Source organism: Cavia porcellus, unplaced genomic scaffold, assembly GCF_034190915.1.
Source record: "Cavia porcellus strain 051 isolate PalLab524CR breed Dunkin Hartley unplaced genomic scaffold, mCavPor4.1 scaffold_20, whole genome shotgun sequence".
NCBI lineage: Eukaryota > Metazoa > Chordata > Mammalia > Rodentia > Caviidae > Cavia > Cavia porcellus.
Genome location: NW_026947503.1, coordinates 29,919,254 through 29,937,589, shown reverse-complemented (window position 1 = coordinate 29,937,589; position 18,336 = coordinate 29,919,254). Strand labels below are relative to the sequence as shown.

Here is an 18,336-nt window from a genome sequence, read left to right as displayed (position 1 = left end):
CACCATAACTAGTTTTCCTGTCTCTAACTATTCCAGGTATTATGTATCCTACTTGCAAGATTTCTTCCTTAAACAAGTTAACATGGCATTGTACTTTATAAATTTATGCAGTGGTCCCTACTGCCTATCAAGATAAAACAAATAAGAAAAACACTACCACCTCTTTAGCACAGCAGATGGAAATCTAGGTATTTTACAGCTGGTCTTTCTATGTACCCAAGCTCTTGGCAAGTCCACACGTATGTTAATTATGGACTAATTATCAGTCCTCCAATATGCATTGCCCTTCACTTGATTTTCCTTCTGTACACTTCTTCACTCTTGTGATGACTCAGTGGAAGTCCAACCTAACAACATTTACTATCTTTACTCCATCTAGATATGGTGACTCCCCTTTTTCATATTTGAATAGCAGTATCTTATTTCACTTTTGTCGCTTATATGTACTGTTTTACATATTCAGATATTCAAGACTAAATATTTCCTCTTAAACTGGTTGTAAATTACTTCATAATAGGGTAGTAATGTATGCAATTCATCTTCATATTCACATATTGCATAGCTTAGTACCTAGCACAAAATTGGCGCTTGCTAAACATCTATCAAATGAGTGAATGAATAAGTATGTTATAAGAATGGCTTCCTACGTTTGCAACACATCAGTTTGGAGGATTTTTTTTAATAATCAGTTATAGATAAAATATCTTCTAATCTTTTGATATATTAAATTCAGTTAAAACTGTTTTCATTAAACATTAAAAAATGGTTTAGAAATAACAATGAAATGCAGTCTGACAAGTATTGAGAATTTTTGAACACTATTCACTTAGTAAATATCTTACTATTTATTATTTTATTTAATCCTCATAATATTATTCTGTCTTTCATTGAGACATGATGATTCCCATTTTTTATATTTGAATAACCATATTTTATTCTACTTTTGTAGCTTTGACGCACTGTATTATATATTCAGATATTCAAGTCAAAATATTTCCAAAAACTGGTCCTTCTCTCTCTGGTATCTTCCAGGTTTTACATATCTTACTTGCAAGATTTCTTCCTTAAACAAGTTCAACACAGAATTGCACTCCATAAATTTATCCAGGGGTTCCTACTGTCTATCAAAATAAAATTAAACAAATTGAAAAGCACACTACAACCTAGATACCAGAATAAGTTTTCCTTATTATTCGCATGGGTCTTAGACTACTTATGCAGTTCATTGCAGAATATACCTGGCTATCTTCTGAACCTCTAGGTTATACTGCTTTTTCAAAGATAAGGATGGCTTTTGTGATTTCCTTTATTTATGACTTTATTTTTAAATGATTTTTGAAAAGAACATTTCTACCTTACAAGCATGGAAACTAGGTACTAAGAATCTGAAGCCAAATCCTGTGCTCATTCTGTCCTCTTAGTGTACTATCTCATGTTCTCATCCAAAGCTCTGAATTTCTTTGGGCCTATTGTAACAGAGTATCATTCATAGTATGTCATGCTATATGACTAGGGCCCATAAAATTGCCGGAAATTTAATTTTCTTACTTTAAATTATTAAATAATTCATGTACATGATTTTGAATTGATACATAGCTTTAATAAAATTTAGTCTAACCAACTTATTCTGTTCTGAATTATAATACACACCCCGAAACACAATGGTGCCTTGGTTCACGAACTTCATTCGTTCATTCCATGGCTCTGAGGAAGATGGCTGTGTTCATGTTCCTGGAGAGAAGATGGCTGCAGGCACATCACACAATGCACAGTTTGCAAGGAGAAGCCAAAGTTTGCCAAACACTTCTGTTAGGGGGCCAAACTGTTCATAAGCAGAAGCATTTGTGAACCAAGATATTACTCTAATATGTTCACCAAAAGACACATCCAAGAGTGTATCTGTTGTCAGAGAAAATCTTTGTTACACAGAATGCATACATAGTAGTGCATTCTAATGAAAAAGCATATAGCCACGGCCAGAAATTTAGCTCAGTGGCACAAATGCCTGCCTGGCAGGCATGAGGTCATGAGTTTGATCCCTGATACCAAAAAGGAGGGAAGAAAGAAAGAAAGAAGAAAGAGCATGCAGCTACAAAATTGAACTAACTAGAATTACAAAGCACAAAGTAAAATATCTTAGATAATGTTCTAAGACAAAAATGAAGTAGTTCTAAGACAGACAAAATTATTTATGGTTTTAGAATTAAGAAGACAATTACTCTCTATGGGAGTTGCTTAGCGACTAGAGGGACTACTGCACAGTCATGACAATATTCTAGTTCTTGCTTTGGACAATGAATACCCAGCATTTCACTTTGGAAAACAGTTAGATGTTATTGTTAATTTATTCCCAAATTTCCATACGAATATTTTAGTTCAATAAGAAATGAAGAAGCAATAGTATATATCTTTCTTTGTCACTGACAGAGGATGTACTATGTGTGCTCACAATGTATGGCAAATATTTAAGTGTTTAAAAATTTGTTAAATTTAAAGATACATTACCATTAATCTTTTTTTTAGATTTTTAAAATTTTTTTATAGTTAAAGATATATTCACCTACTTTCTCTTTAAAACATTTCCTCTCACTTTGAAAACATTTAACCCATCTTTCTTGCCACTTTCTGAAGCACCTCTGGAAACTTCCTTTTTGAATGTCTTTAGTTGTACTGGGTAAGTTCAAATATTTACCTTTCATTATCATTTTTACTTTGGGGAAAATCCAGTAGTCAGAGGGTGCAAGACCTGGTGAATAAGGTGGAGAGGTATATATGATACGATTTTTATTTGCCAAAAATTATTGTACATGTTTTGAATCAACTCAGGACATGGAGACAATCAGGAATTTACAGTGACAGACCCTCATAAAACAGGATTTCTGGAACTGCTTCAGAAAGTGGCAAATGTGATGGGATAAAAGTGTTCAAAACAAGGGAAATATTTTAAAGATGATTAAAGGTAATGTGTTTTTAACTATAATAATTTTTTTTAAAAAATTTAAACATTCACCACATTTTTCAATTATGCAGAAATAGGGGAAAGAATCTCCCAACCTACTAGATGTCCAGTACAAGTTCATGTTCTCCAAAATCAAAGAATGAATTTTAGGAACAATGGAGGTTAAGAGCAGAATGTATTTATTGAGAGAAAGAAGGGTTCTGTCTGAGAGAGAGAGACAGAGACAGACAGAGAGAGAGAGAGAGACAGAGAGAGAGAGAGAGAGAGAGAGAGAGAGACAGAGACAGAGAGAGACAGAGACAGAGACAGAGACAGAGAGAGAGACAGAGAGACAGAGAGACAGAGAGACAGAGAGAAGAGGTCCGAAGTAGGTTGCCAAGGACCTTGCTCTTTCTAGAGGTTTTTATAGAGCAAATCCACAAGGTGAGGCAGGTCTAAGGTGGAGAAAAATGGGAACTCCCAAGGTGGGCATGAGGTGGGACAAAACTATGACCAACCAATGAGATTAAATCTGGGAGAAATGGAAAGCCACTCGTGTATCAAGCGGGCATGTATACTGAACAGTGACTCTTCCTGTGGGAGACTGGGAAAGGGAAGCCTGGCTTCCTTATGGTGATAGAGACCTAGTTAGAGTATCAATTCCTGGTGCTTATTCTTAGGAAGTATGTAGGCACATTTGATTTATCTTTTGTCTTGATATCTGGCCCACAGTGGAAGTGTCTCTCTCTCCCACAGTTGCAAGGTATCTCATCTTCTGCACTGGCTCGTTCAGGGGCCCAGCCCTGTCTGACTGCTTTCAACATTTCTATCTAATTCAACTGCCTGTAATAATACCACATAGCTCAATGGTTGCAGGTTTGTATGGCATTTGCAAGGAATTCAGTTCAATGCAGAGTACTGAAGACAAAAAATGAAATACCTTTGTCACATGCATTCTTCTTTGATATCTGCAATATCTCCACTAGTAAAATAATATCCAACAAAAGGAAACTGCTTCAATGTGTAATTGATTTCCAAATAGATTCTTATAAGTTTTCTGATGAATAAAATACTCTGTTTGTGCCTGATATACCAGGCCTTGCCTTAGATAACTACAGTTAAAAAACTGATTTGTGTGTTGTTTATTAGATGAATGTACTGAATCTTCTCATTTATGATTATGTAGATTTACAATGCTTTTGAGTCTTGGCTTGTGTTTTGTATAGTCTAACTCCATAGCATTATTCAGATCTCTAGTCACATAGATAAAGATGTTTGCTGTTCCATTTGGGAATCATTATTTTGGTAGGATTATTTTTCTTTCTTCTGCGACATTTTGTACCATACTCTATAAAATGTTAATTAGCAGATAAAATATAAGCTATCTGAAGTTGTTTTGTGGTTTTTAAAACCCACAGGGAAATTTTATCTAATTTCATGGGAGGGCAAAATCTGCTTATTTGTCAAAGATGATATTTCTTGGTGGAAAGTAATGGGTGGCATATGCTGCTGCCAGCCCTGAACACTCCACAGCTAAGTAAGCTGACGCAAATGAGGGACGAGCCAGCTGATGGCTCAGGCAGGGAGAAGAGTTATTGCCTCACCAGTCTAATCTTCCTGCATGAAAACAGGGCCAAAGGGGGACCCTTTTTACAGTGGCCAAAGTAATATTTTCAATGTTATCTCTTAATTTAATGAAATTAATTACAAAAACTTACAAGCACAGGGATGATTTTCTGAAACTTTTAAAGGAGCTATACAGTTACATTTTGGCTTTCCTAGAAGTCAGACTGCAACAGTAGCTGAAAATAAGGAGACAGATAGTTCAATGAGTGCTTTGCGGGATAATACCTATGTGTGTAAGAAATGGGTGTAGGAGAAACTGAACAGATAATGCAGGTTAACAGAGGTCTCAGCTGACCTGAGATGGCTCTTTAGAATTATTTCGGGTGAGGCAAGGGCAGGGCTAGCTTTCTGCCCACTGACTCAAATCTTTGATGCAGGGTACCCTAGGAGAAAGTACGGATTGTACATGCTTTTGGGTGTGCAGCTTCTCTGGCTGAGCTCCTGGAGAGACATTTAAATTTACATTTAATCTTTAGAATGTTATGAGACTGAAATTTACATTTGATCCCTAGAAGGTTATGACACAATGAGATGAAACTATTTGTGAGGCCACTTCCAATTTATTTTCTTCTGTGAAATTCTGGAGCAGAGAAGGGGACTGGAACTCAGAAGAAATCAAGTTTAGAATCAATGCTCTGTAATTTAACCACTTAACAGTTTACACTAAGTATCACTGGAGCAGAGCCTCTGTTTATATACTGACTGTCCTGAGCATTTCATGGTCAGGTATTGAATGATTTTATTATGGCCCACAAAACTATTAAATAAATGGGATAAAACTGTTGTTAGAATATATTATAAAAGATTAAAAAATGCAATTTTGAATCATTCTATATTTAAATGATTGGACTAGTAATTGATTAATATGTGTTTATTGGACAGAATCCTCCTCAATTTCACTTTTTTCTTTTCTATTTTCCTATAAATATTTGAGAGACTATCATAATGGTAAATTAACTGTTTAAGGCAAAAGAATTCTTAAAAATATAGTGCATACTTTAAAAAAACAAAGCCAGTTTTGCTTTGTGAGAGCTGTGGGCGTACTTCCTAGTTCTGGACTTTCTAGAACATTCACCATGAGTTGTCTTTCCATTCTCACCATCGGCTTCATTCACATGCCTGCAGAACACAAAGAGTGGGTTAGAGAAGTGGTTGAGAAGTGAAATAAAGCTACATGAGAATAAGTGTATCCTAAAAAATTGAGTTCTACAGTATGTTGCATACATGAAGGAAATGCCACCATGAAACACAATTTAAAATACAGATAAAACACTGAGATTCTGTTGGCTGTAGCTTCTGGGCTCTAGAGAACCTACTTCTGTGTAGATGAACACGAAAGGGGCTGGCCTGCAAGGAGTAATCCCAGCCTCTGAGATATTCAGTCCCAGTTCAGAATCTGTTTTCTTATGAGAAATAAATACAAACAGCTTCTGGAGTACCACAATAGCACCAATAGCACAAATCTTCCTTCATCAGAACAGTGAGATTTAGGGAAAGAGCGTAGAGTTCAAATCTCATTCAAATTTGCATTAGGAATGGTATCATTACCTAACAAATGATTCCTAATACTAGTTGGATCATAATGTTGTTAAGATCAGATTTGTTTCTTCGAGGCTTTGGGGACATTCTCTTTCCTCCTTCACTATGATCTTCAAGCAGCTGTGCTTTACAGAACTATGTGCAGCCTCTTGGCCTAAGCATGTGATTATGCAATACTCTGTGCAGTGCAATGGTTTTGCACACTAATGGGCGGAGACACAGTTGTGAATGAATGAGAGTTGAAAGCACAGAGTTTGTTCCTTGGTGTTTTTATAAGCAAATTTTAAAAATAAAATTAATTGATTGGTAATTCTATTGCATTTGTGATTTTAGAAAGATTTTTATTTAAGATTAAAAAAAACACAAAACAAAAACAAAAAGCAATACAGACAAACAACAAGAAACCAAATACAGTAACAGTATAGATTTATGAAACAAGATGAAAGGAATTTGACAATGGTTGTAATATTGCATATTGCTACCTTCAAGAGGGTTGCTTAGATTAACAGATATAGATACGTAAAATGAATCTAAACATATGAGTATTAACTTCTTTTTCAATAACTAATACAATTAGTAGTAGTCATTTTAGCTATCATGAAACACACACACTCACACACATATGTTTTTCTTTTTCTCTTCCTTATTGCAATTACTTTTCCTCTTTGAACAATTTGTTACCCTTACACAGTATTTATTGTAGATTTTGGAACATATATAATTACTCAGTTCGTACACAAGGAGACAATATGATATTCACATATATGAGTTCTATTTATTTCACATACAAGGATGATCTCAAGTTGCATCCATTTATTTATGGAAGTCTTGATGCAATCTTTCTTTATAGCTGAGTAGTACTCCATTGTATAAAAATAGCACACCTTTCTATCCATTCCTTGATTAATGGGCACTAGGGCTGTTTCCAAGATTTGGTTATTACAAATTGTGTTGCTATAAACATGGGTCCACACATATCACTGTGGAACGATGTTTTTAACTCTTCTGGGAAAATACCCAGAAGTGGGATAGCTGAATCAAATGGGATCTCTAATCCTAGCTTTTCGAGGAATCGCCACACTGATTTTCACAGTGGTTGCACCAGTCTACACTCCCCCCAACAGTGGAGAAGAGCTCCTTTTTTCTCACAGTCCCTCCAGCATTTGTTGTTGGCTGAATTTTTTATCTTGGCCATTCTTTTTGGAATGAGATGGAATCTCAGTGTTGTTTTAATTTGCATTTCCTGAATGACCATTGATGTTGAACATTTCCTATTATATTTATTTACTATCTGTATTTCTTCATCTCAGGTGTCCATTTTTGGATTATCCCCTTGAAATTTGGGGGTCCAATGTTTTAAATTCTTTATAAAAGTTCTAGATAGAGGACTTTGTCTGAGGGACAGTTGGCTAAGATATTTTCCCAATTTGTGAGTTTTCTTTTCACTCTGTTGGAGATTTACTTTGACATGCAAAAACTTTTTAATAAGATGAGATCCCAGTTGTTGATTCTGAGAAGATCCCAGTTGTTTATTCTGAGAACTGTTTCTCTGTACAGTTTGATTTTTCGTGAAGCTCTCTGACTACGCCTATGTCGTCAAGATTTCTACCTACTTTGTCTTCCAATAGATTTATTGGTTCTGTTTTAATATTTAGATTTTTGATCCACTCTTACTTCAGTTTAGTGCATGGTGATAGATACAGATCTAGTTTTAGTTTTCAGCGTATTGAAAGCCAGCTTTTCCAGCACCACTTATTAAAGAGACTATCTTTCTTCTAGTCTACGTGTTTGGCCACTTTGTTAAAGATAAGATGGCTGAGTATGTTTGTAGCTGAGGCTGTATCTCTAATCTACTCCATTGATCTTCAGGTCTGTTTTTATTCCAATACCATGCAAATTTTATCACAGTAGCTTTGTGATATAGTTTCAAGTTGGGGATTGTGATACTTCCTGCCTTAGCTTTGTTGCCCTAAATCGCCTTTGCTATTCTAGGTCTCTTCTGGTTCCAGATGAATTTTAGGGACAATTTCTCTAGATCTGTGAGGTATGCCAATGGCATTTTGATTGGAATTGCATTGAACTGTATAACAATTTTGGGAGAATGGCCATTTTCACAATGTTTGTTCTTCCTATCCGTGAACAAGGAATATCTTTCCATATTCTCAAATCCTCTTTGATTTTCTTTTTCAGTATAATGTACTTTTACTGTATAGATCTTTTACTTCCTTTGTTAGATTGATTCCTAAGTATTTCTTTTTTTTTTTTTTATGCTGTAATGAAGGGTGTGATTTCCCTTGTTTCTCTCTGTGAGTTTCTTGTTTGTGTACAGGAATGCTATTGATTTTTGAGTGTTACATTTTGTCCAGTTACATTATTGAGTTTGGTTATTACATCTAGAAGTCTTCCAATGGGGTTTTGAAGGTCTTCTATGTAGAGTATCATATCATCTGAAAACAATGATAATTTAACTTCTTCGTTTCCTATCCTTATTCCTTTTATTTCTCTTTCTTGTCTAATTGCTCTGACTAATGTTTCCAGAATTATACTGAATGCAAGTGGTGATAATGGACATCCTTATCTTGTTCCTGATTTTATATTGAAAATGTTCAGTTTTTGTCCATTTAGTAAGATGTTGGCTATTGGTTTATCATATATGACTTTTATCATATTGAGGCAAAGACCATTTATTCCAATTTTCTGTGGGGTTTTTATCATGAATGAGTGTTGGATTTTGTCAGAAAGTTTTTCTGCCTCTATTGAAATGAATTTGTGATTCTTGTCCTTGGCTTTGTTGATATGGTGATTACATTTATTGATTGGTTTATGTTGAACCATTCCTCCATTCCTGAGATGAATCCCACTTGATCGTGGTGTATAATTATCCTGTTGAATTGTTGCATTCTATTTGGTAGTATTTTATTGAGGATTTTTGCAACTATGTTTATTAGAGAGATTGTCCTATAATTTTCTTTTTTTTTTTGGTTGAATCTTTCTTTGGTTTTGTTGTTAGAGTAATACTTGTTTCCAGGAATGAGTTAGGGACAATTTCTTCCCTTTCAATTTCTTTGAAGAGTTTTAGGAGTGTTGGCATTGTCTTCCTTGAATTTCTTGTAGAATTCTGCAGTGAATCCATCAGGACCTGGGTTTTTCTTTATTGGTAAGGTTTTAATTACATTTTCAGTTTCATTAACTGAAATTGGGTTAATCAGTAGTTTAACATCTTCTAGATTCAGCTTTGGTAATTCATGTTTCTAGGAATCTGTCCATTTCTTCTGTGTTACCAAATCTATGAGAGTAAAAGTTTTTGAAGTAAGTATTGATGATCTTTTTTATTTCTGCAGGGTCTGTAGTGATTTCATCCTTTTCATGTCTTATTGCATGGATTTGAGCTTTTTTGTTCCTCTTTTTGATAAGGTTGGGTAGGGGTTTATCAATTTTATTCATTCTTTCATAGAACCAACTCTTCAATCCATTAATTCTTTGTATTGTTTTCTTAGTTTCAATTGCATTAATTTCTGCACTTGATCTTTATAATTCCCTGTCTACAATGGGCTTTGGGATTGACTTGCTCTTCTTTTTTTATAAGTTTGAGATGTAGCATTAACTTGCTTATGTGTGTTTTTTTCTTTCCATTTTCCTAATGTGGGAATTTAGTGCTATAAATTTCCCTCTGAGAACTGCTTTCATTGTGTCCCATATGTTCCTGTAATTTGTATTTGCATTTTCATTCCATTGCAGATATTGTTTAATTTCTTCTGTGATCCACTGGTTGCTTAGGAGAATGTTATTTAATTTTCATGTGTTTATGGGGTTCTCATGAGGTTTTTTATCATTAATTTCCAATTTTATTGCACTATGGTCAGATAATATGCATGGAATTATTTCAATTCCTTTGCATTTACTTAAGTATGTTCTGTGAGCTAGTATATGATCTATTTTAGAGAATGACCTTTGTGCAGCTGAGAAGAATGTGCATTCTGATGTATTGGGATGACACACTCTGTACATATCTACTAAGTCCATTTGTTCAAAAGCTTGATTTAATTCTGTTATTTTTTGTTGATTTTTTGTTTGGTTGATATGTCTTTTTGTGACAATGGGGTGTTAAGGTCCCTGTTATAACTTTCTTATTATTTGGTTTTTTATGTCTATTTTATTTGTCTTACATAACTGGATGCCCCCATATTTGGTATATATATATATATATATATATATATATATATATATATTCATGATTGTATTCTCTTCTTGAATTTTCCCCTAACAAGTATCTAGTGGCCTTTTTAAATCTCTTTTGATCATTCTTGGGTTGAAGTTCACAATGTCTACAAACAAAATAGCTACTCCTACTTTTTTCTGGGTTCCTGTTGCATAGAAAATTGTTTTCCATCCTTTGAATTTTAGTCTATGAGTTTCCTTTTGAGTTAAATGTGTTTCTTGTACACAACATCTTGTTGGTATTTGAGTCTTAATCCACTCTACCAGTCAGTTCTTTTTATTGGTGAGTTGAGACTATTTACATTGATGAAAACGGGTAAGTACAGACTTACCACTGTCATGCTATCTTCTGTTTCTGGTTTTCTACTTTTTCTAGGTTTTTTTGCCCTGCTTGGTGCTGGTTGTTCTTGAGACTGTAGTTATCTTTGTCTCTTTCTAGAGTGTCGTTCAGTACTCTTTGTAATGTTGGTTTGGTGACCATGAATTTCTTCAGTTGTTCTTTGTCATGAAAGTATCTTATCTCTCCATCTATTTTTAAAAATAGTTTTTCAGGATATATCAAACTAGGTTGAAAATTGTTTTCTTTCAGGACCTGAAATACTTTGCTCCAAGCTCTTTCTCACTTGAAGGTTTGTGTTGAGAAGTCTGTTGTGATTTTGATAGGCTTTCCTTCATATGTGATCTGTTTCTTTTGTCTGACAGCCTTTAGCATTCTGTTCTTGTGCTGAATTTCTGATATCCTAATTATTATGTGTCTGAGTAAAGATTTATTTTAAGTATGATTAATTGGGGTGCTGTATGTCTCACTTATCTATATATATCAGATTCTCTTCTCATGTCTGGAAAACTTTCTGCAAATAGTCTTGCACGTCATTTGTGTGGACCCCTGTTTTGTTTTGTTTTGTTTTACTGACACCTATAAATCTTATATTGTTTCTCTTTGCATCATCTTTCAACTGTTGAATTGTTTTTTCCTAGTTCCTTGTTATCTTTAAGAGATTTTTTTTCTTTTGTGGTTATAAACTTCCATCCTGTCTTCAAGGTCTGAGAGTCTATCCTCAGCTTCATTCACATGGTTTTGCCAGCTTTCAATGGAATTTTTAATTTCTTGAATATCCCTTTGTATCTGTTTCATATATTCTAATTCTGTTTTATATTGTCCATTCAAGATTTCCATGATTTTCTCATGTTCTTCTATTTTTTTTTAATTTAGAGATTCTTAAATACCTACAGCATTTCTTTCATAATGTTTGTCGTTTCATTTTTTACCTGAGAGATTATTTCTGACTTGATTCCCTCTATAATTTCATGGAATTGTTTCTTTACTTCAGTTTCTATCACTTCAGAAAGTTCAGTAGTACAATTTTCAGGGTCTTCCATTTCAGTGCCTCTTACGTTTGTTCTCTGTGGGCTAGAAGACTGAGACTGTGTCTTGTTCTTTCATTTTATTATTTTCCTCTGGGACCCATGTGGCTGGTCAGGCACCCTCCTAGTGGATTTCACTGAGGCACTGCCTTAGGCAGAGTTTCAATCCTCTGATATGCCTGGGGCTAGACCTATGGCACTGGATCCTTGTGCTCTGTGACCTGTGAAGCTGGGCAGGTGTCTCCCTGATGTACTGTGGTTTGCTCTGGGACACTGGTCTGTGGAGAGGTTGGATCCTCTTGCTGCTAGCAGGAACATAGGCCAGGAGTGTGTTGCTGGGGCCTCGAACTGGTTGAGTGGAGTTGAGAACCTCTGGCACATAGGTGGCTAATAGGGATGGATCTACAATGTGTCACCAGGGCCTAATACCTGGCTGGCTAGAGTTCAAAACCTCTGGCACTCAGGTGGCAAAGCAGAGCACCAACCTGAGTGTGGCACCACCTGACTCTTGCCTCTGGCTAGGAGGAGTTCAGAGCCTCTGGAGTGCACAGCTAGCCAGAGTGCATTCCCCACATATGGTGCTGGGGGCCTTGCTGCTGCCTGGGTGGAGTGCAGAATCTCCAAGACCCACCATGTGACTACTGGGCTGCACCACTGAGCTATGGAACTGGGGCCTTGCATTCAGATGGGCAAGCTCAAATTCTCCAAGAGCTGTCATAGCTCCATCTTGGGTGGCTCTGGGGCTCTGATCTAGGCTAGACTCAGTACTTCTGTGACCAGTGTGAATGGCCATACATTTCCCTGATGGATTGTGCTGGGTTGCTGCAACTGGGCAGAGTTCAGATCCTCTGTGCAGCTAGCAATGATGTACCTCTGAAGTGTGGTGCTCAGGCCTTTTGCCTCAATTTTAGAGAGTTTTCCAAGGCAAGAAATGGCTTGTTTCTCAAAGGTATAGCAATTGATCAAAAGGAGACTTGGCAAAAAGTTGGCATAAGTAAAATTTTAGATGATGGAATGTGAAAAGGATACAAACAGCTTTTAGAAAAATTTGTCAGAACAATAAAAGTGCAGCTCGCTTTCTAAGATTTATTGGGCATTTTTTTTCAACTCTTAAAGATTTCAACAAGAAAATGCACTATCTTTAACCCCAAGAACTTTTCCATCTGAGTAAAGATGTTTGGGGGAGGATCTGAGGTAGCTTACAAATATTTAAGACCAGTGGAATCACAGTGTCTTGGAAACATTGCTTTGTATTCTTGGAAGGAAACACCATGGTATGTTAAGCTCATCACAAAAGAATTTTATGGACACAGACTAGGAATTATCTTCCCGCCAGCCTCATCTTCAGGCTGATGCTTATGCTGTCAATGTATATTCCCAGATACGAACAACTATTTCCTATTTTTGGACTTCACAGACATATCTCATTTGAAAATATCTCAATTCACATGGCCAATATAAAGGAAGCGAAAGCTGTGATAGTTTGTAGGAGCCTTAAACTTTTCTCCTGCCAGTGCACAATGTCTTGGCAGATAGGTGTTGATAGAGAACCTGTGGTAGTCACTGAATCAGTCACCTCCATATCATATCTCATCTTGTGACATGGAGATACGCCACATTAAAAGTGAGTCAGCTCTAGCACTACTCAGATAAATGAAAGGTCTGTCTTTAGGTCACAGTTAACTAAATCAGTTTGAGCTCAGTTTTTGCTTTTATATTCAATGTTTCTCCCCTGGTGGAAAACCTTTACTTTCTAAATATGAAGACCTCACAGGGTTATCATTTTCCTAAGTTCAAAATTTGAAACAAAAAGTATTGTGTTTGCTCCTATCTTAACAAGTCGCACTCCTCTTTTCAAGAGCAAACAAAATATTTTTTGCAGTATTTCCAATTAAGTGCTGGCCAGTTTAGTGTTGGGTGAACATTGGAGCCCCACAAATTAATAAGAATAACCAATAGTCTTGGGAATCTGATTTCTGCTCCCAGACTTGTTATACCTCTCTCTTTCATTCTTAAATTCACACCATAAAGTTGGCATTATCCCCAATGTATGAATGAGAAAACTTAGAAAATAGCTTTAATAATTTACTTGTCAGTACAGTTATGTACAGTTAATTAATTATTCCCATAATACAGCAATGTGAAACAATGATCACTTAATCAACAGTTTCTGAGTATCAAGAATTCAGAAGTAAATTAGCTAAGTGGCACTTAAACATTCATGGCAGACTCTTTAACTGAGGTCCTGAGTGCTTCAGCACATGAGCTTCCCCATGTTCTACCAGTATTTCCTTATGGTGTGATTCCAGCAGAGGATGTGCTCACAGAGAGTAAGACCAAGAAGCACTCAGTACCTGAGCTAAAATGGAGAGAACAACAATTTTTTTTTTAACTTAAATTTGGAGGTGACCTACTATCCCTTCTGTCACATTCTACCAGTTATCAGGCCAAACCTGATAATATGTGTGAAGGAACCCCACAGGGAAGAAAATGTAGTATGATGTGGGATCATTGATAGCTATTTAAATACTGTCTATGACACTCACTAGCAGGTGGCACAACTAGATAATGGACCAGGACAGTATAACTAAACACCTAGGTTTTTCACTCCCGTGTTAAGGATAACTACAAAGTACATATTTGTGAATGTTAGTACTTTTCAAACAAGGACTTTCAATGAGTAGATATTGGAGGGTGCATTCTTGCTTATAAAAGAATTTCTGTAAATATTAAGGAGATATGAATATTAAGACACTAATCAGATTATAGTAGGTCATTGCTGAAAATATATGGCAACAAGAGGCAGAATAAGATATCATTTTGCTTCTTTCCAGTTCAGCATATCATAATCTTCACTATCCCCATTTCCTCATCATATCTCTCAATTCAGTCAAGTATCATGTTCAGAAATACCTAGGGAGAGGTTTAGTTCTTAAAATTTGTAGCAATAAAAGAAGACTTTATTTTAGATTTCCTGTAGGTAGCATTTAATGCTAACATTTTAAAGATGGTTGTAAAAGTTTTCAAATACCACAGAGAGCCCTGTTCAGGGAGCTAAATAATTTGGTAAGGGAATTTCTACTTGAAAAATTTTTGCACATCGATGTCAGATATAAATTCAATTGTCAGTAAGGTGTGTCAGAAGAGATTTCTTATCGCATTTGGCCAGAGAGCTGAGATTTATTGAAAATGTTTAGTGATATTGGTCCCCCAGCTGTTTTACATAAGCATAGTGTACAGTGAATGATTTAAATTTGTGTATGCGTGTATGTGTGTGTGTTTGCATGTATGTGTGTGTGTACGAGATAGAACACATTTGGAAGGAAATGCCAAAGATACTTCAATACATAATGCTTTATCCAATTTACGTAGGGATGATTATTTTTATAACTATGCTCAAAATAAATGTCAACCTCTATACCCCATCAGAAATGAATCATAGATTAAAATATTTCCAAAACTAAAGTTTTGGAATACAAGACTGTTCTAATTTATGTCAAAAAATTAAGCAGTTTTTGACATCTACAAATAGGAAAGGTGTTTTTTCAAAAACGTTTTACCCACATCAGTAGCCATAATGAGAAACTATTAGAAAGTAAAATTTCTTTCTTCAGTAACTAAGGATTTGTGAACAGAATATTAATCTAATATCTAAGTTTTCTCTCAGTTGTCTAATTTCCAGATTTTGTGGCTGGCCAAATTCCTTTATGTTTCTTCATTCAAATTTACTTGGTTCTATATCAGAAGATAGTTGTGAAAAGATGCTTTTTTCTGAATTGTAGTGTAAAACATTGGCTCATGATAAAATTGTTTACGTTATATTGATAAGAAAAGAGCCACAGCCTGTGGAGTGGGTGCCACCTATGTGTTAGGAAAACAATTGCCATCACATTTATTTTATGAATATCAATTATCAATACAAGTAGCATTTTAAAACCTACCAATCAAACTTAATGACTATCCAGTGATCTTGTTTGATCAGTAAAATAGATCAAATAAATTCACTGCCTCAGAGACTAGAATTTGTGTTGTGTAAGCATGGATTTTATGCTAATACATAATTCTTGTTGATAAGCATGTTCAAGGATATTATTATTTTTGTCATTGTTATAGTAAGTATATACCACAGGACACTAAATATATCGTCAAGTTATATAACAAGTCTCCAGTTGGTTAAAATATCAGATTTCTAAATGTTGCTCCAAGAGAACTCCCTCTTATTAACTTAGTTGAGGAATGAGGTACCTCTAGAACCCTACTGTGAAAGACAAAGAGACCTCAAAATTATAACCTCTTTCTTTAAGGAATTTATAATAACTTTACCTTGGCTGCTCTCTGGCTTCTATCTGATTCTTTTTAAAATGTCCTTTTTCTCTTTAATTTTTTTGGTAACTGTTCATGTTTCCATATATCCGTATTTTATTCTTTATAGTTCATTTTCCTTTGTATTTTCTAAAATAATTTAGAAAAATTATATATCCCTTCCAACATTTTAAATTTAACATTTATAGTATTTTGTTATAAATGTATATCTATGAATGTTGTAATTTTTCTGGTTCATCACTCCTTTAAGTAAATTCAAAGGATAAAACAGTAGTTTTGATATTTACTGTCATTCCTTTTAAAACCACACGGGCAAGCTTCTCTCCAAGAAAGAATTTGGCATCACTCAATTTTCTCCTTAAACTAGTGTCTACTGTTCACTTTCCCTCCTGAATAATACACAACATTATCTGTGTTTATGATGCAGTCTCTTTATATTGTTACCCATGACTGTGAGTCTGTTTCCTTCCTTTTCTTGATTAACATGACAGTTAGTGTTTATGCATAGCTACTTATAAAGTTTTATTGGAATTTTATCACCTCATGACATCAATGTGGCTTTTTGTGCTTTAAATTTACATATCCATGTGTAACTGCTACCATATGCACTCCATTCCAATGTCTGCTTGTTCTTTTGCTACGTCTTGTTTGCATATGCATGGGTATTTTAACAATGAATATTTTTATAGCAATCACTCAGTGATTAGTACTTCTCACAGCTTATTGTGAACTCCTTTTGTTATGTTTTGTTTTGGTACCAAGGATCTAATCCACCACCTTACCCTGAGCTAAGGCTCCTACTATAAACTTTTACCCAAAGTCATTTTTAATAAATTTGTCACTTACAACCAGGTAAAGTCTTTCTCTAATTATGCTGTAGGTAAAAGTTTTAGAAATCTCCTGGTTTGCAAAAGATTTATTATTCATTTAAGTCTTTTAGTTTTGTATTTTTTGGATGTTGTAACAATCTAGATAAAGCCATACCAAGATTTAGCAGGTAACATAATACATACCTGCAAATTTTTATACTTAGAAGTATAGTAGTCAATGCGATTTGTGTCTAAAAGGATGATTATTTATAAAATGAATATGATTTTTAATTTTTTCCTTTTGCAAATATGCATATGTATGCAGTATATGCTGAATTCCAGTGATTTGTGTTGATATAATACATAAAAATTTCTCATATAAAGAAAATAACTACTTCATAGTCTGAATCAGACTACCAAAACTGATCATTACTGTAGCTGGGTTAAATTTATTTTATTTTAGTACTAAGTGTTAGGGACTACTAAAAATTTTATAAGATGATGTAAAATAGACATTGACAGTAATTCAAATAAATATTTCAAAGTATGCTGTTATGGAATAGCTGTTGAATAACAGAACGACACTGACTAAACCCTATAAGACACAGTGCTGTACAAGATTTTACTTGTGGATTTCAGCCAGTGTAACTAAAATATATTGGTGTTCTTCAAAGGAAAAAAAATAAATTTCAGTTAAATTTAAAATATTGTGTCACTACCTTAAAACTTCAGTTAAATTTAAAATATTGTATCACTACCTAAACTACTTCAGCTATTTGAAGGATTTTCTATTTAAATATAAATGCAAGGCATGAATATTGAAAATATACCTTTCTTTTGTCATTCTAGATTGTTTCTCAGTGACTATATTCAATTGAGTATATTCAGTACTGAGTATATTCTCAGTAAGTGTATATTCACTTACTGAATTATTTTAAAAACTATCAAAATATTAGACATGTGAACAAGCTAACAATTGCAATTTCATGTCTTATCCTAAGAAGAAAGCATAAGACTAAATTTAAGGGAAAGAAAAGAAACAAGAAAAACATTAGGGTGACTCTTGGTGATTTGAATACTCATTTCTTTAGAACTATAGGACCTTGTAAACTGCCAAATAAGATACCTTAGCATGCTTGATGAATGAGCTGTCTTTTCTAAAATGAAAATAGGTTTCTGGAGCAAGGTAAGACTGCAAGAATAAAGCTAATTGATGCTATGAGGGGTGTACATGGACTTGAGAATCTAAAAAGTTTGCCATTTATGCTTGTTAGGCAGATATATAGAATTTCTTAAAAATAACCTACTAACATCTTTGTTTTGCAGCTGTTGTGAGTGCCATACCAGTGCCAACCCTAGAAAGTGCTCAGTACCCAGGAATCCTCCCATCTCCCACTTGTGGATACCCCCACCCACAGTTCACTCTCCGGCCTGTACCATTCCCAACGTTGTCAGTGGATCGAGGTTTCGCATCAGGAAGAAGTCAGTGTAATGCATGTTCCATTATTTTTATTAAGA

The 18,336-nt window shown here is 34.8% G+C and overlaps 1 protein-coding gene across 5 annotated transcripts in view; it reads left to right on the top strand.

Moving 5' to 3' along the window:
* Dcc (DCC netrin 1 receptor) overlaps positions 1-18,336 on the top strand; it is a 1,081,241-nt gene that overhangs the window by 1,012,998 nt on the left and 49,907 nt on the right. For 3 of the 5 annotated variants that reach the window (XM_063231626.1, XM_063231623.1, XM_063231622.1), the window contains exon 26: positions 18,145-18,306. In XM_063231626.1, coding sequence (XP_063087696.1) covers positions 18,145-18,306 — 162 coding nt within the window. The remainder of the gene's footprint in view (positions 1-18,144; positions 18,307-18,336) is intronic. The other 2 variants (XM_063231625.1, XM_063231624.1) reach the window with 1 other exon arrangement.